Source organism: Octopus sinensis, linkage group LG2 (genome assembly GCF_006345805.1).
Source record: "Octopus sinensis linkage group LG2, ASM634580v1, whole genome shotgun sequence".
Lineage (NCBI taxonomy): Eukaryota > Metazoa > Mollusca > Cephalopoda > Octopoda > Octopodidae > Octopus > Octopus sinensis.
In genome coordinates, this window is record NC_042998.1 from 58,411,772 (window position 1) to 58,439,230 (window position 27,459).

The 27,459-nt window shown below is 37.4% G+C and overlaps 1 protein-coding gene across 5 annotated transcripts in view; it reads left to right on the forward strand.

The window, feature by feature from the left end:
• Nucleotides 1-27,459, forward strand: part of LOC115224721 (1-phosphatidylinositol 4,5-bisphosphate phosphodiesterase epsilon-1) — a 1,072,053-nt gene that overhangs the window by 819,509 nt on the left and 225,085 nt on the right. For all 5 annotated transcript variants that reach the window (XM_036513495.1, XM_036513498.1, XM_036513507.1 and 2 more), the window contains one exon: nt 25,520-25,769. In XM_036513495.1, the coding sequence (XP_036369388.1) occupies nt 25,520-25,769 (250 nt within the window). The remainder of the gene's footprint in view (nt 1-25,519; nt 25,770-27,459) is intronic.

Genomic DNA, 27,459 nt, shown 5'->3' on the forward strand with positions numbered 1-27,459 from the left:
GATTGGCGAAGCCTATGTATGATTAAAAACATTCTGGCCTTGGTCATCTTGTACTTCTTTATTTGTTGGGGTTTTTTTTGTTTCCAAACACAGTGTGTTGATGACTATATTATTTAATGTACAGTATACTTTCTGTTAAGACAGTATGGTGTGATTTGATGCATATTTTGGCTACTATTTCTAGGAAGTGACTACATAGAAACAAACTACTTTCATCGTCTGAGTACATAATTGTTGCTGTAATTCTAATTTAGCTCCAGGTCAGATTTGATTGACTGGACATATGATCAAACACATGTAGGTTGATCAAAGCCACTGATCAAAAGCATCCCTATCCATGATCACTCCATTTTATCTCCAAATCAAAGGAACTCAGGATCACATTATCCAACGTGTCGTTTTCTAAGACAGTATGAAGTAACTATAGAGACATTATGCTGCTATTTCTAGCAATACATGTGATCAGATAGATACTATATTATAAGTTCAGAGTGCATTGTGATTGATAGAGATGAAGACAGGGAAGAGCTTCAGTGAAGTCAGAAAGGAGATCAGTTTTATTGCTTGTGCTAAATAGAGTTAAGTAATGAAGAACAAGGCTTCTTTGCACTTGGAAGTATGCTGCGTATCTATGACACCATCATTAATTTACTCTTGTCACTTTGTGTGTCTTTGCATCATCTCAAATAGATGTATGCCCATGTCTTTCTATGATGAAATGTATTTGTGTGTATGTCATCTCTAATTGTATGCTGTGTCATCTCTTATGTGTGTGTATATATATATATATAAAATGTGTATATATATATATGTGTGTGATCTTTTGAAATCAGTGTTATCTGTAACGTATATATGAGCTTATGTCTGAATGTGTATGCGTGTATGTATGTGTGTATGTGTGTTATACATATGTAATATATATATACACACACACACATACACACACATGCACACACACACACAGGCTTCTCTGTATCTTGACATCAGAGGGGAAGATAAGGAGGAGGATGGGGAGGAGAAATAGGAAGGGGGGGAGGAGGGAGGATAAGGAGGAGGAGAAAGAGGAGGGGAGTAGGAGGAGCAGGAGGAGGAGGATGGCAACAATGAGGATAATGAAGCTGACAAGGATAGGCAGCAGCAGCAGTAGGAGGAGGATTACAACAATGAGGGTGACAATGACAAGAGTAAAGAAAATCACAATGGCTATGATGGTTTAGAATATTTACATTGTGTCCATAGCCTTGTCCCTCAAATCCCAAAGACTCTCATTTATTGGCCCAAGCAGTTGGAAGTCAAAGAGTGCCAGATATGGGCAGTAGTGACTGGTGGTGGGGGGGACAGCAGAGCAACCCAATTTGCCAATTGCTTGACTTGTTTCTAAAGATGTGCATGGCCATGTATTGTCATGACAGCCATGGATCTGCTTTAAAACCTTACTTCATCTCTTCTGCTAAATTGGTTTTTCTAAGCCTTTTGAATGTTACGATGTTTGATTCACCGTTCATAGTTCAGCCACATACTGGAAAATCAAGGAGAAGGACTCCTTTGTTATCCCAAAACATCGGTCACCACCATACTACCTCTTGAACATCTTAGGCCTTAGAGAAGAGGTATGACTATGAACTGAGACTTTTTTTTTCAGATCATAAAAATAAGGTCCCATTTATTTTATTCCATGTCACCAGATCAGTAAAAAATGTGTCTTCATTGGTTTAAAATGCTTTCAGTAAATCAGAACAGATTTACACTCTTCCCTTTTATACAAATTTGGTGTCAGCTACCAAGGTAACCACTTTGCATACAGTAATTCCCAGCATTCCTTCTGTTGTATTTGTATGTATTTAAAAACAGCAGTGTTATTTATATTTATCCCAGGCCATCTTTTCTGCAGATGGCATTGTATATTGTTGACATGTTAAGACAGTTGTTCATTATATGTACTGTGCAACAATTGACAATTTCTGGTGCATCCAGGGATTTTAAGGGCTATGCTGTCTCATCTGCTCATTAGATATTTTGGAGGCATCTCATACCCTTCGATTGCAAAACCATAACTGTTGAGGTCTGATATAGTGGTCACAAGTTTAGGAGAGTTTTCACTTCAAGTTAATATCATCACTGTTTTCAAGGAAGCAAGCTGGTAGAGTTGTAAGCATGCTGGGCAATTCCACTAACTTTACCTTTAATCCTTTCAGGGTTGATGAAATAAGTACAAGTTGAGTTATTGAAGTCGATGTAATTGACTTAATCCCTCCCCTGAAACTGCTGGTCTTGTGCCAACATTTGAAGCTAATATTACCAATGTTTTCAAATCTATGGAAATTTTAGTCATGCATAGCATTTTGTGAATATGCAAAATGCTTCTCTTCCAGGTGCAATGTGTTGAGATATGCTAGTGTTGCACTTTTTAAAAGAAAAAGTTATGAGTGTTTGTTTCTCAAATTTTAGGGTGATAATATAGAAAATTTTTATTTAAAATGTTGCAGCTAAGTTTAAAATTTGAATATCAAAAATTATTTGATTTTAATTTACAAAGTAACATTATAATTAAAAAAGGTACCATCACTTTGTTAAAATATTGACACACTAGAATACTTAGTAAAACAAGAGCCTGAAGTACCGATATAGCTAAAGTCTTATGGAAAGTAGAATAGTATATGTGATAGGAAAATTTATTTGGTAAAAATTGGCATTGGGTCAAGACTAAAAATGTGAAGACTTGACAATAACTTAAGCAATAACTCAAGTAAATTTTACTGTGAATTGGTTGTCATAGATAGATTTTATTGTAAAATATACTAATTTTTGCATTGTTCTATTTATTGAACTAACTAATTATGTTATACTATTATCTTTTGTAATTTATTTTTAAATTTTTAATTATTGATTAATACTTTAAAAAATAAATTGTTTTAAAGTGCAAAAAGCATTCTAATTGAGTTATTTTTTATTTTTAATAGAAGTAACAATTAATAACAAATAGAAATAATAACTTGTAATAAAATTTTTAGTTTCAATAAGAGCTAATATTTTCTAAATATAGGCACAGGAGTGGCTGTGTGGTAAGTAGCTTGCTTACCAGCCACATGGTTCCGGGTTCAGTCCCACTGCATTGCACCTGAGGCAAGTGTCTTCTACTATAGCCTCGGGCCGACCAAAGCCTTGTGAGTGGATTTGGTAGATGGAAACTGAAAGAAGCCCGTCGTATATATGTATATATATGTGTGGTGTATATATATATATATATATATATATATATATATATATTATATATATATATATATATATATATATATATATTATATATATATATATTATGTATGTGTGTGTTTATGTTTGTGTGTCTGTATTTTTACCCCCAGCATTTCTTGACTGCCGATGCTGGTATGTTTATGTCCCCGTAACATAGGGGTTCAGCAAAAGTAACTGATAGAATAAGTACTAGGCTTACAAAGAATAAGTCATGGAGTCAATTTGCTCAACTAATGGCAGTGCTCCAGCATGGCCATAGTCAAATGACTGAAATAAGTAAAAGAGAAAAAGAGTAAATCTAAATATTTTATTTGAAATTTTATCCATAGCTACAATATTTTAAGTAAAGATGTTCTTGTTCCATACTTTACCAGATGTAATAAGCTGTCCTGAACTTTTCTAAGTGTAATAACTTATCCTTGACAACCGATGCTGGTGTGTTTACATCCCTGTAACTTAGCAGTTCAGCAAAGAAACTGATAGAATAAGTACTAGGCTTACAAAGAATATGTCCTGGGGTTGATTTGTTCAACAAAACATCTGCCTGATGGTTGAACAGTCAGATAAATTGATAGATGTCTCTCTTTATCATACTTTAAGCCTTTCCACCTTGTCATAAAACCACTTTCCTGTCTAGTAAACCTCTACGCCATTGAGAGGACATTGTCATGTGAATCCCTTGCTCACCTTACAAAGGCCATTGCCAAGAAATAAGCACCCAGTACACTCTGTAAAATTGATGGCATTAGAAAGAGCATCCAAACATAGAAAGCTCATCAAAGCAGACACTGCAGCTCAATAAAATCCTCTGGCCTGTTGGATACTGTTGAATCATGAATCATCCAACCTATGGAAGAAGCATGTACAATGATATGATTTTGTGTGTGTGTATACGTGCATGTGTGCATGTGCGTGAGCATATGATGGACTTCCACACAATATTCACTCACAAGACAGTGGTCAGTGGACAACCAAATTCACTCACAAGACAGTGGTCAGGCTGTGGCTATAGTAGAAGATACTTGCTCTAGGTGCCATGCAAAGAGACTGAAATCAAAACCATAGGGTTGCAAAATGTGCCTCTTAACCACATAGATATGTCTGCATCAATTGATTTTAAATTTTCCTTATTTTCAGTGTCAGGAACCTTAAGTCATGTGAAACTTTGGTCTTTTGGCAAGTCCCTGCTCTACCTCACACATGCAAACTGTTCACTAGTATAAGACATTTAACAAATGGAAGCAGTCTAATATATACTCGCTTTACTCTTTATTTGTTTCAGTCATTTGACTGCAGCCATGCTGGAGCACTGCCTTTAGTCGAGCAAATCGACCCAAGGACTTATTCTTTGTAAGCCTAGTACTTATTCTATCTGTGTCTTTTGCCGAACCACTAAGTTACGGGATGTAAACACACCAGCATTGGTTGTCAAGCAATGTTGGTGGGACAAATACACACACATATATATATATATACACATATACATATATATGACGGGCTTCTTTCAGTTTCGGTCTACCAAATCCACTCACTAGGCTTTGGTCGGCCCGATGCTATAGTAGAAGACACTTGCCCAAGGTGCCATGCAGTGGGACTGAATCTGGAACCATGTGGTTGGTAAGCAAGCTACTTACCACACAGCCACTCCTGCACCTATATGAGACATTCTTTGTACAAATGTTACTTATCTGATGTCAAATACCTTTTGACTTTGAATCAGTTTTTTATTTGCTTAATTTCTTCCAGGTATAAAGTGTATATATCTTGCCTTTGTATCTGTACAAATTTTGTTATGGATGTAACAGATGTTGCTTAATTATGGAGTTTGTGTATAAACAATATATGTATGTATGTACATATGTATGTATGTACGTATGTATGTATGTAAGTATGTATGTATGTATGTATGTATGTATGTATGTATGTATGTATGTATGTATGTTTGAATGTATGTTGAAAGAGATTCAACACCACTATTCAAGTAATTAGCAATTAGCTGATTTAGATTGATTTAAGGTGAACCATATTTGTTGCCATGTGTAACCATGAATACAGAAATATCCAATAAATGAAATTTTGGTTAATTGTCAGAATGACTGGTCAATAGTAGTTAAGTTAGTTATTACTAAAGAGAAAGAATGGTTTGAATCAAAGAACTGATGACTGCGCTGCATTTTGATCAAAGCATATCATGATAGCTTAAAGGAGCAGATGATGTTGCAGTTATGATAAAGAAAGGACACAAGCCTTGTAGCATATATTATACTTTATTGCATCATGAATAATGTATTGATGTGACATAACAAGAGGTTTTACACAGAAGATACGTTTTGATCAATATCACATGATATACATTTATTTGAAGCAATTATACTAATAGATTTTGTACAGATGACATGACTGATGTACAACTTGGATACTGACAGATTACATGCATATTTGAAGATTAATTTACTGTCAAATGCCACTATATTATTTAGAAATGATTTGTAACTTACTTTTATATATATATATATATTAAGTAGTTTTGTATTACCAAATCAAAAGAAATGACTGCAGAATTATAAGCACAAGCGATCTGTATAGATTTCACATCAAATATGAATAATAAAAGGAATTTATCACTGGTAAAAAGTGACACGAAAAATATAAATCCTAGTGGATGTTGATCCCTGGAAGATATACCAATCATCATCAACAGTAATGAGTAAATGTCAATTATATTCCGATGGATATTGATTGGGTAAGGAAATGTAATTATGACAAAACATGGAAGACCCATAAGTCCAAAAGATATTAACATAGAACTAACCATTTTGCCCATTGTTGATATTACATATGCTGATAGGGCAGTGAGCTGGCAGGATCTTTAGCTTTCTGGGAGAATGCTTAGTGGCATTTCATCCATCTTTATATTTTGAGTTCAAATCCTACTGAGGCCAGCTTTGCCTTTCATCCTCTCAGGGTCGATAAAATATGTACAAGTTGAGCACTGGGGTTGATGTAATTGATTAACTCCTACTCCTAAATTGCTGGCCTTGTGCTAAAACTTGAAACTGATATTACATATACTGATGGCATTAAATATATGGGCATCATTACATAAGTTGATATACACATGATTTGATATAGAATTCGTTGATATATTTACAACTATTCACATCCTCAAATCTGTCTGGTTCACAAAAATATTTACAAAAAACAGAAAAATACTGGACCCATTTCTTTGCTCTGTAATCTAATGAATATAATTATGATTTGTATTACACACACACACGCACACACACACACAGATATGCAGACACAAGCACATTACCACTCATACTTTTACAACTCTGTGATAGTATATAATATATTTGATTCAATTCAATCAGAATTTTTTGCTAGAGTTTATCTGGAATTCAGAATTACATATCTTCACTGTTCCCATACTGCAATTGTAAAAATACACAAGTGTGTGTGTGTGTGTGTGGTTTGTTGGCAGTGATTTCAAAGTTTTGTCAGTGGTTGGCCTTGTCAGTATGCGGTCTGACAAGGAAAGCACTGGTGGAACTTCAAAGTCACTGCCAATAAAGTTATTAAAAGTATCCAAAACTACACTTGTGATGAATTCCTTTTCCAGTTAATGTTAACAGATGTTATGCTTGTAAAATAAAAACCATATTTTAACTTACACATCAATACCAAGCCTTAACAGAGAGATCAATGCTTTGCAAGAGGGATGCTTATATAAGTAATGTAAAAGTGATTGCAACACTAGTAGAACTGCTTGCTATTAAAACATATGCATACATACATATACATATAGGAGTAAATGTAAGGATAAGCAAGTTAGGTAGGATGATATACAAGGTATCACCATCATCATCATCATCATCATAATCATCATCATCATCATCGTTTAAGATCTGCTTTCCATGCTGGCGTGGGTTGGATGGTTTGGCTGTGGACTGGCAAGCCAGCAGGGTACACCAGGCTCCAATCTGATCTGGCAAGGTTTCTACAGCTGGATGCCCTTCCTAATGCCAATCACTCTGAGAGTGGTGTAGTGGGTGCTTTTTACAAGCCACTGGCATGAGGCCAGTCAGGTGGAACTGGTATTGACCATGCTCGAATGGTGCTTTTTACGTGCCACTGGCACAGGAGCCAGTCAGGCAGCACTGGCATTGACCACGCACATATGGTGCTTTTTACATACCACTAGCATGGGCATACCATGCTTAGATACAAAAAGGTCCATCTTACACAATAGAAATGGACATCAAGAATAAATTCTTGATGTTATTTCTGTTCTGTGTAAGTCAGATTTTTTTGTATGTAAACAAACATACATTTTTTCTTTGTATATTGACCTGCCTAACTTTCTTATCCTTACATTTACTCCTCTACTTGCTCAAGTTTAAATCTCTTGAGCACTACGAAGTGTATTCTATATGGAAAAGATCTGATTCTCATTTATAAACTATGTATATAGTTGGAATTTATAGAAAAACAAAAGACGAAGACAGGTGTATAAACAACAAAAAGGTGCATTAGTTTAATGCTCAGGAAGGTGAGAAAGTCTTTTGTTTCGAGCCTATGCTCTTCAACAGAAAGGAATAGGAGAAAATAAACAGAGAGAGAATTTAAAAAAAGCTTAATATATCTTTTTTCACTTGTTTCAGTCATTAGACTGTGGCCATGCTGGGGCACCACCTTGATTCTGGGTCACCATCTTGATGCTGAGGCACCACTATATATATATATATGTGTGTGTGTGTGTGTGTATGTATATATATATATATACATATATATATAATATATATATATATATAATATGTATGCATGTATGTATGTATGTATGTATATATGTATGTATGTATGTATGTATGTATGTATGTATAAATTTATATAGGATAAGATCGTTATTTAAATACCGATCTTATCAAGCGGGCAGCATGTGAATAAAAATCTTCAAAGCTAATAATTATTATTAAAATTATAATTTACAGTATCTAAGAGATACCAACACGCTGGAAATAGCAGCCAAAACTTGACTCTAAAACCACATTAAATGTTCATACACACCAGCATCAGTTGTCAAGCGATGTTGGGGGACAAACACAGACACACAAACATATACACACACATATTTATATATATATACGATGGGCTTCTTTCAGTTTCTGTCTACCAAATCCATTCACAAGGCTTTGATTGGCTTGAGGCTATAGTAGAAGACACTTGCCCAAGGTGCTATGCAGTAGGACTGAACCCAGAACCATGTGGTTAGTAAACAAGCTACTTACCACACAGCCACTCCTAATCCTATACATATATATATTTATATATATGTAAAAGCTGTTGAAGAGGGAGACCCAAGAGGACATGGGATGTAATGGTGAAGCATGATGTTTGAATGCTGGGTCTCATTGAGGCAATGACTAGTGATCAAGTCATTTGGCAATATGCCATGCTTGCAGTGACCCATCAAGTCAAGTGAAAGCATAGTTGTGACTGTTGTTGGTGTCACATAACTAGCACCCATACTGGTGACACATAAAAAGCACCTCTCAAGCGTTGGGCCTCAAGGAGGCAATATGGCCGATGCTGGTGTTGTAGAACTACCAACCATGCCAGTGGAAAATAAAAGGCATTTTTCAAGTGCTGGGCTTCCCAGAAGCAACAAAAAATGATCGAGACCTTTCGAGAAGAAAGATCCATCAAGCTGGGTGAAATCTTAGTCAAGGCAGATACTGGTGTCACACAACTGGTACCCTTGCTGGTGGCATGTAAAAGCACTTATTACAGTCTTAGAGTAGTCGGCATTAGGAAGGGCATCCAGCCATAGCAACCATCCCAAATCAGACTGGAATCTGGTGCAGCCCCTCAGCTTACCAACCCTGGTCAAACTGTCCAACCCATACCAGCATAGACAATTGATGCTAAATGATGATGATGATGATGATATATATATATGTGTATATATATATATATAGAGAGAGAGAGTAATTCGCATTTTCCTGTATTCATTTCAATAGAGTGGTATTCTGTGAACCAGTGTGAAACCATCTTCTATTGCTCATGCATTTTGAATGAGCATATTTGGCTCACGTTTCCAATAAAACACTACCTGTCAGAAATGACAGTCAATTATTGTCTTTAAACAACTTTAAACCTCTTTATTACAACTGCTTGCATTTCTAATAATATTTTTGTGTGAACAAGTTGTGAAGGGGGAAACACAACAACTTATTTAAATTCTCATCAATCTAAATCTACATTCTGATTTTCAATTTCTAGTTCAGTTAGATTCTTGAGGCTTTTTACTAGCTAAATGAGTGAAATATTGGCCATTTTGACTCTTTTCATATGCTTACCTAAGATTGCCTGTCATTTTATCCAATATCTAATTTTCTATCATTTTTATGTAAGAACATTTTGTACAGCTGCATTCCAAGCATCACCTTAACCTTTTTCTTATCATATATCAGTTGGAATACTCTGGTTCAGTTTCAATTAAAATCCATTATTAAACTGGTGTTCTAAACATAGATCAATTTTGAAAGAAAGTTTTAATTTAGATCCTTTAAAACAGGAAGTTTGCATAATAGAACCAGAGGTAGTTACAGGCAGGTTGGTATCAAAAGGCAAAGTCAATTGTTTTACCTATTCCCTCCAACTTCTTGATTACTTTCAAAGTTAAACAAAACGTATGATTCATTAGAAATATGGTCATGGAAAAGTTTAAGTTACAAGAGTACAAGCTAACAAAAGAGGCCCTATTCGGTTACTCAAACGGCTAAAAATAACTGTAAAATCTCCATCAAAAAAAGAAAAGTGTGGTCCAATATATAGTTGATGTTATACCAAAAAGATAACATAGTCAAGATGGAATGCTTCTGATCATAAGTCTATTCAGTCCAGGCTGGTTCAGGGTTAAACAACAATAATAGCAGACATATGTGCAGCTCTCCACCAATGTTATATTGAATCTGTAAAAAGATTACCAGTGTAGAAAGTCACCAATGTAAAAATTCACCACTGTTGGAGGTTACCCATTTAGTGTGAGTGCATGTAAGAAAGTCCATTTATAGTGTCACCAGTTTAGTGAGGGTGTTGTCTAATTTATTATGTAAAAGTTGGTAAAAGGAAAAATATCAGAAGGCAATTTTTATAATGAAAATACTTTTTAATTAACAAGAGCTGACAAGTAGTAAGATGGGTAGCGTGTGTGTATGTGAGTCATGAAAAGGCTTTTAACACCACATTTGAAATGTGATTTTAATGGTAAGGCAAGAGCCGCTATAATTCAGAGTTAGCTGCGTGAAGGTGAAGGTGATGTGAAAACAAAGAGCTGTTCTTGATGTTGCAAGTTGAGATGTGTTACAATTCAACGCTAGCACATGCAAAGTTGGTATGCAAAGCAAAGTGGCTGTTCTATGATGAAAGACAGGTGTTACTGGTCCACTTTGTGGAGGCGCAATGGCCCAGTGGTTAGGGCAGCGGACTCGCGGTCATAAGATCGCGGTTTCGATTCCCAGACCGGGCGTTGTGAGTGTTTATTGAGCGAAAACACCTAAAGCTCCACGAGGCTCCGGCAGTGGATGGTGGTGATCCCTGCTGTACTCTTTCACCACAACTTTCTCTCACTCTTACTTCCTGTTTCTGTTGTACCTGTATTTCAAAGGGCCAGCCTTGTCACTCTCTGTCACACTGATTCCCCGAGAACTACGTTAAGGGTACATGTGTCTGTGGAGTGCTCAGCCACTTACACGTTAATTTCATGAGCAGGCTGTTCCGTTGATTCGGATCAACCACCAACAGGAAGAAGCAGAATAAATCCTCCAACCATCTCAAGCAAGTGACAAAAAAAGCAGTGCTTGAATTTGAACAGTGCATAGCAGCCAATCCTGACAGCAAGGTTTTCTGGAAATATGTGCACTCAAAGCAGAGACCTCACTCTCAGTGGGCCCTCTTCGCAACCCTCACACAAACCAGATCACTGACGACCCCAAGGAATGCGCAGAACTCATTGCCGAGTGCTATGCAAACATATTCACTGTTTAAAGTCAAAATGTACCATCTTCACCATCACTAACAGCAAACTCCATAACAACTATGAATTTACACCTGCAATGCTGCGACGTCACCTTCAAAATAAGCGCAACTATGCCTCCCCTGGTCTCGATGGAGTTACATACCTGCTTCTCAAACGTGGCAGGCACTTCCTTTTACACCAGCTTTCTATTTTCTTCCAGTACTGTCTCAACAATGGTGCTACTCCGGAGCAGTGGAAAAGCCAGTGTCATTCCTCTGTTCAAAAAGGGCGACCGCACATCACCTGTCAACTATCGCCCAGTCAGTCTCACTAGCTGTATTGCAAAACTGATGGAATCGTGTGTCAGAGAAACACTCTGGAACTTCTGGAGCTCTCAACAGTCCATCCGACCCTCACAATATGGATTTGTCCCTAACTCCAGCTGCAGTGACCAGCTTGTCGAGTTCCTTGAGGACATTACTCAGATTACTGACAGTGGCTCATGGGTGGATGTTGTCTACCTTGACTTTGCTAAGGCTTTCAACTCTGTGCCACACAAAGGCTTATGGTGAAACTCTCTGCAATGGGTGTGGGGGATGACCTTTTTAAATGGTGAAATCCTTCATCCTCAGCCGAAAGGAGGTAGTCACAGTTCTAGGACAGCACTCTACACCATATGAGATGTCATCGGTGTACCACAGGGATCTGTCCTTGGTCCCCTCTTGTTTGTGGCATACATTAACGACATAGATGCCAATTTAAAGAATGCCACAGTATTGAAATATGCAGAACGACATCAAGCTGTACCTTGAAATCAAGAGGACAGATCCTGATGTCACAACTCTTTCCTGCAATCAGACCTAGACACAATGCAGCAATGGATCACAGACTGGCAACTGAAACTGGCTGTGGACAAGTGTACCACCATGCATTTTGGAGAAAAACCCTGCGTTCACATACTCCCTCCACAACACTGATATCAAGAAATCCTCTTGCGAGCGTGACCTAGGCATCACTGTCAGCAGTGATTTGCGTTGGTCAAAGCATATCTCTAAGATTGTCAGGAAGGCCGAGGGTGTCTTGGCATCACTCAGCAGGTCTTTTGTTAGCCGCTCTCCAGCCATCTATTTAAAACTGTATAAGCTATGGTACGACCACACTTGGAATTCGCATCATCAGTTGGAACCCCATCTTGCACAGAACATTGACCTCCTGGAATCTGTCCAGAGACGTGCAACCAAACGCATACCCTCCATCAGACACCTACCATATTCTGAGCGCCTTGTTTCCCTAGGCATAGATTCACTGAAGCTCCGGCGTTTGGCGACGGACTTGGTAAACACCCACAAAGTTATCAACCACCTCACCAACAACAACACTGAACACCTTTTTGATCTCCATGTGTCTAACACACGTGGACATGCCTACAAAGTCAGAAAACAATACGCTCCCATGACTTTCGGAAACATTTTTGTCACGCTCAGAGTTGCTGAAGCAGGAATAAACTGCCTGCGTCAGTTGTTGACTGCCATGACACTGCATCTTTTAAGGCCCTCATGCTTTCCGAAATCCGCCGAAACTACACCTGATTATATATACTTTAGATGAGTTGTAGTGCACCTGAGCACTGTACACAATTATTATTATTATTATATTATTATAGAACCCTCGTCGTCGTAACCGACGGAGTGCTTCCACTGGTCCACTGTCTTTCTGCTAACTAAATTAAAACTTCCTCTTCTCTGCTTGGGCAGAGAACTGCCACTAGTATTCATACATGCCCAGCCCTGATTGGCTGGAGTATGCCATAGCACAACTGTCATACAATGCATCAATAAAAATAGCTTTCCTGACTCACTGCAAATCCCTGGGCAAGGCATGGATGATTTATTCACATTATACAATAGTGGAATAACAAGTAACAACAGAAAGAGAGAGAGAGAGAGAAACAGCATATTTGTATCTGTTTTACTAGTTAAGTTAAGTTAAGTTAATTTTTTGGCTCAAAAAGCAAAAAGCAAGGCCATGTAGGGGGACTTGGAGTTATGTACAGGGAGGGTGTTCATGCAAAGAGTTCAGGCCATTTCTGGTCAAGAGAGACTTTGAACCGAGCAGTTGTCGGCATCTTCACTATCTCGTCCGGCAGCTTATTCCACGGATCCGCAACCCGGACGGAGAAAGCCCCTCTCCTTTGATTGAGATGAAATTGTTGCAGATAGAGCTTTTCAGAGTGACCCCGCAGCCGACGCTCTGGAGCAGGAGTGAAGAACAGCTCTTTTGAGAGGTTACACTTTCCGCTTATGATGTTGTGAGCGAGAATGAGATCACCACGGTGAGGCAAATTTGTACTCATGGACCTTGCAGTCCCTCTAAGAGTGATGTAATTCAAGCTGTTGATATTTATTATCATAATCGTTTAATATTCATAAGCACATGAATGAGATGGAATTTGCTGAGATAGATTTTTCTTATCGTTGAATACCCTTCCTGTTTCCATGCATGTTATTATTTCCCCTTGGCCATGTTTTACATGAAAGACTGGAAATGAAAAACATTGCTCGTATGATGGTGATGCTCATTTACAATCATCATGAGTTGTCAAAACAATAGTACACACATTACACACACACCACACACACACACATGCACACACACACACACACACATACATGCCTGCACACGCCCGCACACACACATATGTGTTGATAGATAGACAGACAGACAGGCAGATAGACAGATAGACAGACAGGCAGGCAGACAGACAGACAGACAGACAGATAGATAGATAGATAGATAGATAGATAGATAGATAGATAGATAGATAGATAAGATTAAGTTACAAGAGTACAAGCTAACAAAAGAGCCTCTATTTGGTTACTCAAACTGCTAAAAATAACAGTAATATCTCCATCAAAGAAAGAAAGGTGTGCTCCAATATATCATTCAGTTTCCACCTACAAAATTCATTCACAATGTTTTAGTTGGGCCGAAGCTGTAGTAGATGACACTTGCCCAAGGTACCATGCAATGGGACTGAACCCAAGACCACATGGTTAGGAAGCAAGCTTCCTAAGCACTCAGCCATGTCTGCAACTATTCGTTTAGTATCATCATTTGCAGGAAAGCTTGGTAGCTAGGTTGTGAAGGAAACCATCTTATTGTAACCACCATTATTTAACTCTGAAGAAGGTCTTGCCAATGTTTATAGTCCCAAATATCATGATCATTTGTAGCATATGAAACAAGTATTTGCGTTCTCTCCCCAAATTCCTAAGTTCAGCCAAACTTTTGCTCCAGACTGGTCAGTATGCATCTTGTTTCTACAATAATAATAAGTATGCAGCTGAAAGCATATCTTGAATACTGGATTTGCAAACTCCTTATCAATGGTCCATAGATATCCTATTTCTCTTGTATTTTTCTAATCACATTAGTAACCAGAGGGCAGCTGATTTCCATGACAACACAGTTTTTCCTTGTGGTCTCACACAACAATATCTGATTGGCGGTGTTTTAACTTGATGGCTGTCTTAATTTCTAAGTTCCACAAAAATTCTTTTGACTTATCACTCTCTATATAGTCAACATTATCTGCAGGTGACAAGTAATATTCGTAGCCACTTTAACATAGCTGTCCATCTGAGTGGACTCTACTGCGATTTTTTAACCACAAGAGGACATCTCCTCTAGCTGGTTAATGATGCACTGCCCCATCCAATAAAATTGCAAGCAGGGGAGTGAACTCCTACCATCTTCTAGCAATGGGATCAGTAGACCTGTCCTGGTTTTGGGCTATCTCTGCCACTCCTCAGTACAGGACACCTCATCTGCCAGAGATGATAGCAGCTCACTTCTACACGTAATATATTTATATTTCAAGTGAACACACAGTCGCTGATTTAGCAACAAGCAAAAATGCTAGTTGCTAGTCCTAAAACCTAAGAGATTGACGTAGTGGTTGTACTGAAAAGTAATATTTGTAGCCACTTTGATATGGCTGACCATTTGAGTGGAACCTACTGCAATTTTTCAACCCCCCAAAAGACTTCTCCTCTAGCTGGTTAACAATACACAGCTGCATCTGATAAAAGTGTAAGCAGAGGAGCAAACTCCTACCATTTCTTAGTGACAGGACCAGTAGATCAGTAGAGGTTTCAGGCCATTTCTGCCACTCCTCAGTACTGGACACCTTGTTGATCTCTTAGAAAGATTTTAGAACTAGCATTTTTTTTGTGTGTATAGATGTTTTCATTTTTTTTTCTGTGCTATTTTCCATGTGCTATTTTCAAAAATGCATATCTGGACCCATCAAATTTCATTCCAATATTTGTAGAAAATCGGGTAATGTGATCCAGATATTATTTTATGTGATTTGATATTTGAGTCATACAGCTTCAGGTAATAAAAAATTGAGATACTTCTGGATGTATTTCTATGGTCACTATGTTTTGTGAGCAGCTATGACAGTGGATTTAATGAGAGAATGAAGAGCAACACCAACGGACTATCACTCTGAAAGATGCATTTTTGTAGTGAGTGTATTCCGAATCAATTTGCTCTTTATCACTCCTAAGGAACAAAGTGTTATGTCATGCCTTTGTCAGGCATTCAATAACACTTACTAGTTGTTGAGAATTTTGCTAACTGTAAAGCCTAGATAATCCACCCATATGGTATGTTATCAAAAGCCTGCTGGTAGTTCAGCCACACTGGTTAAATTTCTATAATGTTTTACTGTTGCTTTTTTTTTTAACCCAGGGCATCTTGTTAATCAGTAGCTGATGTATACAGCCTCACACTTTCTTAGGTGGCACAATGATCCTGGAAGAACAGATTGAGGTACCCAAAGTATAATTTGTAAATGATGTTCTGGCAGGGTATAGGGTGGTAATTTTCAGCAAGGATGGTTTGGCTGTTTTGGGGGATGAGGAGAGTAGTGGCATTTGATACTTATTGGGAAGTTTTTATGTGCCTTTGATACATTCTCTATACAACCATAAGAGATTACACATATAAAAGATGAAATTCTTCAGCTTTTACTTGTTTCAGTCATTTGACTGTGGCCATGCTGGAGCACTGCATTTAGTCAAGCAAATCGACCCCAGGACTTATTCTTTCTAAGCCTAGTAGTTATTCTATCAATCTCTTTTGCGGAACCGCTAAGTTACGGGGACGTAAACACACCAGCATCGGTTGTCAAGTGATGTTGGGAAGGGACAAACACAGACACACAAACACACACACACATATACATATATATATATATACGACGGGCTTCTTTCAGTTTCCATCTACCAAATCCACTCACAAGGATTTGGTCGCCCTGAGGCTATAGTAGAATACACTTGCCCAAGGTGCCACACAGTGAGACTGAACCCGAAAACATGTGGTTGGTAAGCAAGCTACTTACCACAGAACCACCCCTGCACCTAGTAACCTGTTATGAGGTCTGGGTCTGTCATTCATATACTGTAGATCTATATTTTAGCTTTTCAGCTGTAGCTGTGAGTTGTTTCAGCTGGTGTAGTTTGGAGTTTAGGTTTTTCAATCCTGGTTCACCAAATTGCCTTTATATTTTTTCTAAGGTCCTCCTGGTGTTGTGAGAAGTTGTTCCCTGTGTTACATTTCATAACTATAACGATCTTTGGTTTATTTTTTGTAGGAATTAAATTTCATTTTAAAGTTTAGGTGCCCATGCTGGTTCAGGCTTTCTGATTGAATCTCAATTACATGGCTTCAGCTCTTTGTGATACAGTAGTAATATAATAGGTGAGACATATATCAACAGATTGATGGTTTTGTAGGGTATTTTCATACCTCTGGACTGTGTGATCTTCAGATATTTATTTGTTATCTTATTTACTGCCTCTAATTCTAATTCACTGGGTTTTTCACTTATAGTGGTGTTGTATGGCCTGTCATTCAAATTAACGTTGTGGACCTGTTGAAACATACCTTCTCAGATCACTTGTAAGGCATCCACAAGCTTTTGGTATTCTTCTGCTTGTACAGTATAGATATGAATTTCTGTCAAACAGTCAGTGTGTTGTTTACTACCAGATTTAGCAGCCTGTTCTATCTATCCATCATTTGAAGTGGAAGGATTATTTCAATGGCTGGATTTATAGTGCCAGTTTGCTCTGAATCAGACATTTCTGTTAGATGTTTCAATCTACGTCTAGTAATATGTTTTGCACATTCATTTAAATGTTTCAGGGAAAATCTAAATCTGGGTGTTTGGAAAAATCTAAATCTGAATTTTTTAGCCTTTGCATAAATCTGAACTTTTGGGGGTCAGACTGTACATTATATTCTTCATATAAATCTTTGTTAAAACTGTAGGTCCATTCTATATATAGTGACTGTAATCATGAGTTGGTTGAAGGAGTTTTATATGTTTAGCCATGCTGACTTTTTCTATTCACTGATATTTGCTTTTGTTTTTCAAAGCAGACAATTATCTTCTTTAAAAGTTTTGACAAAGTTTTGTCTGAATTAAATTTAAAGTTGTTCACAGCTTGGTAATCTTTCCTTTTTGGGTTGTTGTTTTTAATTCTACAATTGTGTTTACATGTACATATTGAGTGGTGTTTATTTTTTGTGTTTATTTTGGGGTTTTTTTTTTTTGTTGTGAGTTGTTTTAAAATGCCACTTGGCTTATTTCTCTATGTGTAATGTTACAGTGCTATGTTCATATAACTATGTTAAGATGTATGGACTATTTATACAGATATGATACAATACATGTAACATTTAAAACACTCACCTAGAAATAGGCATATGTAATCTTACTGCACTTTGTCGCTTACTTTTTCTCATATTTGGTATGTTGCTTTCACATGAGCAGTAATTACATATATCCACATATCAGATTGACCAGAATAGTCGCCATTGTGTGTGTGTTCTTGTTTTGACATCATGTGATGTCACCATATTCCAAGATGTGTCCTTCATTTCCAATCTTCTGTGTAAACATGTCTAGCAACAGAAAATCTATCTCAGCAAGTTACAACTGCCTCTTGCAAGCATGAAAAGCTGGATTTAAAAATAATGCTGATGAAGATCAGTTATAGACAATGGTCAAACAAGAATTGAAATAAACTAGATAGATCATATGATGCATGATTCAAATTCAGACTTAGCCAAATGGTTAAAGAGTTTGCACTCATGGATCCCTAGTTTCAATCTCAAAGGGTGGTATCTTGGGAAAATGATACCTTGAGATGACCCAAGTCTTGAGAGTGAATTCGGGTTGAGAAAAACTCTAAGAAGTTTCACTGGATTTATTCAACCTGTAATTCAAATGTCTGGTCTTGATATGTATAATCTCAAACTGATTCAGCTTGGGAATATTAATATTACACATAAGACAGTGAACTTGCAGAATCATTGGCATGCTGGGTGCAATGCTTAGTAACATTTCGCCTGTCTTTATGTTCTGGGTTCAATTTCTGCCAAGGTTCACTTTGTCTTTCATTCCTTTCAGGGTCGATAAAATAAGCATTGGAGATGATTTACTTGACTTAACTTTTTCACCAAAATTGCTGGCCTTGTGCCAAAACCTGAAAGCAATATCAGTGTTTCACAAGCCTGTAGAATACTAAGCCACTTATATGTTAGATATAACAAGTGGGTAGTTCAGTTAATCAAACAAGTGAATTTTCATTGTTGAAACCAATGAAGGATTCACTATATATGGTTCAGCTAGATAAAAGAAAAACATACTGTATTGTAAACCTGTACAACCCACACCAACATTAGCAAAATGAACAAATAAATAAATACATAAATAAATAACAAGTACTACAGTGATAATGAAGATGATAATGAAGGAAGAAAGAAAGGGGAAGTAAGAATGATAATAGGGATATAATGATGATGATGATGGTAAAAGTTATGGTTGTTGCATAGCCCCAGGCATTAGGCTAGATTCAATTAATCAAGTGCTTAGTTAAAATAACTTTGCAACTGCATGTGCATTAGATATTATATTGCGTATGTTTCTGTGTGTGTGTGTGTGTGTGTGTGTGTGCATGCGTGCATGTATGTGTGCGTAATGTAGTGTAGGAAAGCCAAGATTGAAACTTCTGAATGGTACTAATGACTGGAAGGTGCAGGTGGATCTGAAGGAAATTCTTGTGTTCCCAAGCCATATAGCAATAATAAAACAACAACTCAACCACTACGATAAAATAAAATAGAAAAATATTGTAAAAACCTTGTCAAGGTAACACACCTTGGAAGGCAAGATATGTAGTAGGCACTTAAAGGAAGGGCTTAAAATACAAGGAATTCAGGGAAAGAAGGAGTGCATATAAAACACAGGGATGATGGTGTGCTATATTTGAAGTACAGGTGGAATACCACAGGGTTGAACTAGATACCAAATGTCCTTCCTGACTGGCATTAAACTAAGGAAGAATAGAAGAACAGTAATTCACCAACAGCAAATGCTTTATTATGAGAAAGACCAAAGCTGAAATAAATCATCCACAAGTTTGTCCATTTAATTAATACATTTTTTTCCATGCTAACATGGGTTAGAGGAATACATGTCGTTTAGGAATTGTTTTAAGGCTGGATACACTTTCTGTTCTGTTTTTCAATTAAGGGAATTTTATATTCTGTATGTTTTCAGAAGTGTAAATCTAGTGGACAACTTGTTGACAGGAGGTAATGACAATAATCTTCACTATTCTTAGCTCAGTGCTTTTTTTATGAAAAGCACAGAATATAAATACAGACACACACACACACACACAGAACAACAACAAATTTCAGTCTCTTTCTGTTGACTAAATTCACTTGCAAAAAGCCTTCATCAATTTGTGGCTGCAGTGAAAAACACTCACCCTAAATACTGTACAGTGGAACAGAACCTGGAACCATGAAGTGAGTTTCTAAACCATACAGCCATGTGCCAATGGTTCTGAAATCACATGACTGAGAAATGAACTTCAATCTCACAGCAATGTTGGCATAAACTAAATAAGGAGTTTGCAGCTATCACTGCTTTTGTAAGATGCCCACTCAAATCACAGGAGGGAGAGAGGCAGCAACAATGGAGTCCAAAACAACTAAGGCAGAATCAATGCTGTTTAATACTGATAGATGGGGTGATGCTGCCAGAAAGTGTGGAAATTGTTGTGATCGTCATTCAAGAGATGATAAGCTGTATGTAAGTAGTGAGGGCGCGTGGCTTAGTGGTTAGGGCATTCGGCTCATGATCGTAAGGTTGTGAGTTCGATTCCCGGCGACGCGTTGTGTCCTTGAGCAAGACACTTTATTTCACGTTGCTCCAGTCCACTCAGCTGGCAAAAATGAGTTGTACTTGTATTTCAAAGGGTCAGCCTTGTCACTCTCTGTGTCATGCTGATTATCCCCGAGAACTACGTTAAGGGTACACGTGTCTGTGGAATGCTCAGCCATTTGCACATTAATTTCACGAGCAAGCTGTTCCGTTGATCGTATCAGCTGGGACCCTCGTCGTCGTAACCGGCGGAGTCTTTAAAGCTGTATGTAGAATAAATATTAATATTTACTTAGACTATATTAATATTAATATTTATTAAGGTAGCAAGCTGGCAGAATCATTAGCATGCCAGGAAAAATGCTTAGCAGCATATCATCTACCTCTACATTCTGAGTTCAAATTCCACAGAGGTTGACTTTGCCTTTCATCTTTTTGGGATTGATAAAATAAGTACCAGTTGAATACAGGGGTCAATGTAATCAGCTTAAGTGCTTCTCTGAAATTCCTGGCCTTGTGCCAGAATTTGAAACTAATATTTACTTAGACTAAGGCATTAAGCTGGCGGAATTGTTAGCTTGCCAGGCAAAATGCTTAGTGGCATTTCATTATTCAAATACTGGGGCTCATCGAGGCAATGACAAGTGACTGAAACCTTTGGAGATTTGCTGTGCTTGAGAAGACCCAGCAAGCCAAGTGAAACCATAACCATGGCCTATGCCAGTGCTGCATAACCAGACCATTTAAGAGTACCATTCAATCATTGTGCAATAAACTGCACTTGTGAAGACTTGTTGAGTTAAGTGAAATCATTATCATGGCTGATGACAGTACTGCCTGATTGGTACCTGTGCCAGTGGAATGTTAAAAGCAACATTTGAGTGTGGTCATTGCCAGCGTCACTCAACTGGCTTCTGTGCTGGTAGCATGTAAAAAACACCATTTGAGTGTTGTTGTTGCCAGTGCTGCCTGGCTGGCTCTTGTGCAGATGGCATGTAAAAAGCACCATTTGAGCATGGTCAATGCCAGTACTGCCTGACTGGCCCTCGTGTCAGTGGGACATAAAAGTACCCACTACTCTCTCAGAGTGGTTGACCTTAGGAAGGGCATCCAGCTGTAGAAACTTTACCAAATCAGACTGGAGCCTGGTGCAGCCTTCTAGCTTGCCAGCCCTCTGTCAAACTGTCCAGCCCATGCCAGCATGGAAAGTGGACGTTTAATGTCGATGATGATGATGATGGTTCAGAGTTCAAATTCTACCGAGGTCAACTTTGCCTTTATCCTTTCAGGGTCAATAAAATAAATGCCACTTGAGCACTGGGATTGATGTAATTGACTTACTCCCCCACCACCACCAAATTGTTGACCTTGTGCCAAAATTTAAAACTAATATTTACTTAGACTTTCCCACTCTAAAATAAAAAGTGGAGTAATTTGATTTACTAACCCCTCCAAGGCAGTTCCCTAGCATGGCTGCAGTCCAGCAATTGAAACAAACAAAAGAATATCAGAACACACATACAGATTGATGGAATATATATTAGTAAGTCAGTTGCCTGGGAATCCATGTGCAGTGGTGATGAGGCAGCAGGGGTCACATATATGTTTGCAATTTTCTAAAGACAAAGAAAGCACTGTGAAAATGCAAAATAAAATACAAACAAGATGTGTTTACTGGGAAGTTGTTAGCCTTATTTTAAAACATTGTGTAAATGATATCAATGATGTGTTCTCTTGACTGAATTAGATAATGCAAAAGAATTATCTCTTGTAGATGAAAAGTTTCCAATAAAAGCCATTAGATCCATTAACAGTAAAGTAAGTTACAGGATGTTGACCCAAATTTATGGGTTGCGCTTAGAATAATGCTTGCATTACCTGTGAATGTGCAGTGCTGTTTTAAGGTACATGTACACTTAGAAGTTCCCTAGATGCCCCATGGGTCTAGGTGAGGGTCCAATGCTAATCTATGTATGGAATTTGTATATGTTGGGACCTCCAAAGCATTGCTTTATCCTGGAGCCTGTATGATGGGATGCTGAAAAGTTCTTGGCATTGGTTAAAAGAAAATACAGGAGATTCAGTTAATTAAGATTTTAGTCAACATATCCTTCTCTCAGATGCACTCATTTATTGCAGCAGTCATTCAGTTTTTCAAAGATTAATCAAAGAACTTGAAAGACTGGGCCTCCAGCCAGGCCTTTCACGACACCCTTAAAGCCAGGAACTTTTCAGCACCCCTTCATAATGATGTTTGGACAGAACGATAAGCTTCTGTAAAATAAAGCTTATAGACATCCATGAAACAAAACGTTAAATTTTTAGACAATTATGAATGAAGATAAGAAAAAAAATAGATATAAAAAATGCCATGAAAACACTTGCAGATCTAAAGCTGGTGGGGATCAACAGCTCTTTACAGACTTGTCGCCTGACTATTTTCTATTCTGTGCTAGATTGTCACAAAAATGTATCATGATTCATCATCATCATCATCATCGTTTAACGTCTGTTTTCCGCGCTAGCACGGGTTGGACGGTTCGACCGGGGTCTGGGAAGCCAGGAGGCTGCACCAGGCTCCAGTCTGATCTGGCAGTGTTTCTACAGCTGGATGGCCTTCCTAATGCCAACCACTCCGCGAGTGTAGTGGGTGCTTTTTACATGCCACCAGCACAGGTGCCAGGGGAGTCTGGCAGCAGCCACGATCGGTTGGTGCTTTTAACATGCCACCGTCACAGAATTGTCAGAAATGCATGTTTCTCTCCCTCTTTCTGTCTATCTTAGTTATATTAACTCTTAAAGTTTTGTAGCACTTTATATAGATAATCTCTCAATCCTGATAGAAGCTACAGATTTTGATAGTCGTTTGCTTGGTATAGAAATCCATAAAAAATATAGCTATTGCAAGAAATTTAATAAAATTTGCTGATCATAGGCATACATTGCTGGTACTTGGTATCATGTTCTTTCACCTGCCAACTGGTTACAATTTACTACGTCTGTATGTTGACCTAATTCAAAAGACATCCATTCCTTGGCATTGATTTCTTTATCAAATAATATCACTAAATTTTTCTCACTTCTTAAAGTACTACTTAACATTTTGGAGGGAAAAATCTAGGAAATTTACCTGATAAAACACAAAAAAAAAAAAAATAAACACAAGATGCAAACTGACAAATCTTTTGAAAGGAATGACTTTTTAAAATGTGGCTAAACTGTTTCACTACAGAAGAGTGCATAGCTTCAGTTTTTTTTAACCACAAATAACAATGCTATTTGATTAGCTGTTTTGCACAGTTTAGGAATTGATGACAGGTGTGAATATCTACAATATCAGAATTTAATGAAGCTGTGACTGAGTTGTTCTCTTTCATTTTATTTTTAGTCTATAATGAAATAAACACTTTATTCATGCATTAACAGTTTTTCTTCCTTGTTAAAAAATTTCAAAAGAATATTCTTGTAAGAGCGATGACATTTAGTTTGCTGCAGGTAATATCAAGCAGCAAAGTCTTAAATGTGTGTGAGAGTGAGTGAGTGAGTGTATGGAAATCCCATTGATTCTGATTGGTAGCTGATAAATGAAATTACCCAGTCATGTTAAAATATGTATTATGTTCTCATTAATGTCTTTGCTCATTATCACTGTCTTTGATTTATTTTACTTTTTTAAGATACTAGAACTCATTGTCTTATTGTTCAGAGGTAGATTATATATTAAAAGTTAATTGAAAACATTATTATGTCGGGTTGGTAGAGTTTAGTAAATAGCTACAGTTTATCAAGATAAAATTGTAACTGTATGGCAGATATGAAGCATTCATGCACATATTACAATCTGTAAGCAGTACAGTAAATTTCTGTAAGAATTTTATCAAGTTCAGCATGTGACATTACTGTTATCTATATTCCATTAATGTAGCTTTGTATCCTTGTTACAAACCAGCTCCTTCTTTACAAGAAGTCATCAAATAATTAAAAATCAAAAACACTCACACTCACATAGTTTATTTTGGGGCTGTTACTCTACAGTGTGTAGTCTTGGGCAAGCAGAATTTGGTACATGTAATTTGGTACATATAAACTGAAGTACATTTTCTGTGTGTGTGTATGTGTGCGTGTGTGTGTATGTATGTGAGAGAGAGAGAGAGAGACAGACAATATTCAGTGATGTAGACTAGTTCTTCTTATTTCTTTACTGCCCACAAGGGATTACACACAGAGGGGACAGATAAGGACAGACAAAGGGATTAAGTCGATTACATCGACCCCAGTGCATAACTGGTGCTTAACTTATCAACCCCGAAAGGATGAAAGGCAAAGTCAACCTCAGCGGAATTTGAACTCTGAACGAAGTGGCAGACGAAATACTGCTAAGCATTTCGCCCAGAGTGCTAACGTTTCTGCCAGCTCGCCGCCTTTAGACTAGTTCTTCTTTCCAAGTTTATGTTGTCCATGTTCAGAGAGTGGAATTGAATTTGTGCATCTCCTTTCACCATGATAAAAAGTTATCATGCACAGGCATTGCTTGAAAAAAAGGTAAGACCTATTACAAAAATGGCTGGTCATAGCCTTCACATGTGTGGGACTTTCCATCAGGTGATGGCTATATTCAAACATGAGTTTGCAGTCATTATGTCTGTCTGTCTGTTTGCATGTATATTTTTATCCCCTTGTCTTGACATGACATCACAGGGTGTTTGTAAAATAAGCTTCACTTTCCTACAAGTGGGGTCATTTGTTTTTAATAAACCTTGGTATAACATGTCCAGTCATGGGGAAATATTACCTAGTTTCAAAATAGATAAAGAATGCTAATATGAAGGGCATCTGGCTACAGAAAATCTACCCCAAAAAATTCCATCTGGTCCATGCAAGCGCAGAAGACATTAAATTGATGATGGTGGTGGTGGTGGTGGTGGCAGTGGCAGTGGCGGCAGTGATTATGATGATGATGATGATATATTTACACATATCTTTTTAATAAATTTCAGATCTGATAAGCTGAAACCATTTTGGTTAAATTTGAGTGAAAATGAAAGGAGGAGTTTCCAATCCTTATCAGAGCTATTATTGTCTGCTGAACCAAGCAGAGAATTTCGGGAAGCAGTCAACAGGTCCTTAGATATTCCAGACTGTAAAGTAGTGCCTTTTATTGGAGGATTTCTCAGGAATCTACGAGCTGTATTTGTTGGTGTACCAAGCATTATTGTATTGGCTTCTGAAGAAAATCAACCATTGGAGGTAAGTCTACTATTAATTGCTATTTCTGTGACTCAACTGATATATATATATTTGATATATAATATATATGCATATGTACATACTTACATCTATATGTATATATATATATATATATATATATGCATATGTGGGCACAAGACATCATGAAACGTGTACAACAAAAAATACAAAGTACGAGTACATGGAATATGAACTATTTTTCTGAACAACGAAAGACAAATGGAAAACAAGACAAACAGCTTAAAGAACGACCCTTCATCAGTTGTTGGCTGTTTTTTCTGCTCTCGTATTTCGAGCAATTCAAAACAAGATATGCTTTCAATAATACGGTTGCTCCTGCAAAGCAAATTAAATAAAAGTTGGGATTTTTGTGGAGGATCAAAATTGGTAACAAAAACAGGACAATGAAAACAAACAGGAAGGGCTGCTAAACCTAAATGAAGTTGTGGTGGCAAACGTGTAAATCAAGCTTGGACAGGAGACAGACAAGAACATGTCTTCCTTGATCCAGCTACAACGGAGAGAAAGAAAGCAACACAAGTGAGGAGAAGAAAGAAAGATGACCAATGATCATGTGGGAGCCACATGAGAGAAAGAGAGTGACAGACAAAGAACTGTGAAGGGGAGAGGAAAAAATTTGGAGATAGGATAAGTGATAAAAAACAGGAGGGGAGAAAGGGAGATAGATGAATAAGAGAAAGAAAGAGAGAAAAAACGAAAGAGCAATAGGATAGAATAGCGGGAGAAGAGGAGGTAAAAGAATAACAGAGAGGAAGAGAGAAAAACGAAAGAGAATAAGGAAAGAATAGAGTGCGCATCAGAATTATTAAGATAAAACTTACTTGGAAGCAGATGTGAGGCATTCAATCAGATAATAATATAAATAATATATATATATATATATATATATATATATATATATATATATATATATATATATGCATATATACATGACCCTCTGCAAAAATTCCAAATTTTATTTAATTTGCTTTGAGGGAGCAACTGTTTTATCGAAAGCATATCTTGTTTTAAATTCTTGAAATACGAGAGTAGAAAAATCAGCCAACAACTGATGAAGGGTCGTTCTTTATGTTGGTTGTCTTGTTTTCCATTTGTCTTTCATTGTTTGAAAAAATAGTTCATATTCCATGTACTCGTACTTCTTATGTTTTGGTTGTACATGTTTTGTGATGTCCTGTGCCCACATATGGCTATATATATACATATAGATGTAAGTAGGTACATATAGGTATGTATATATGCATATATATATTATTTACATATATATATATATATATGGCACGTAAGAAACACCATTTGAGCATGGCTGTTGCCAGTACCGCCTGATTGGCCCTCATGCCGGTGGCATGTAAAAGCACTCACTACACTCTTGGAGTAGTTGGCGTTAGGAAGGCCATCCAGCCATAGAAACTTTGTCAGATCAAGATTGGAGCCTGGTGCGGCCATCTGGTTTGCCAGTCCTCTGTCAAATTGTCCAACCCATGCTAGCATGGAAAGTGGACGTTAAATGATGATGATGATGATATATTTACACATACATATATGAGTGTGTGTGTGTATGGACAAATAGACATAGCTAGTTAGGTGAGTGTGTAGCACTAAGAAATCAAAAATATCTATAATGCACAGCCCCAGAAGTAAACGATGAAGGGGGATATTAAGGGGAAAA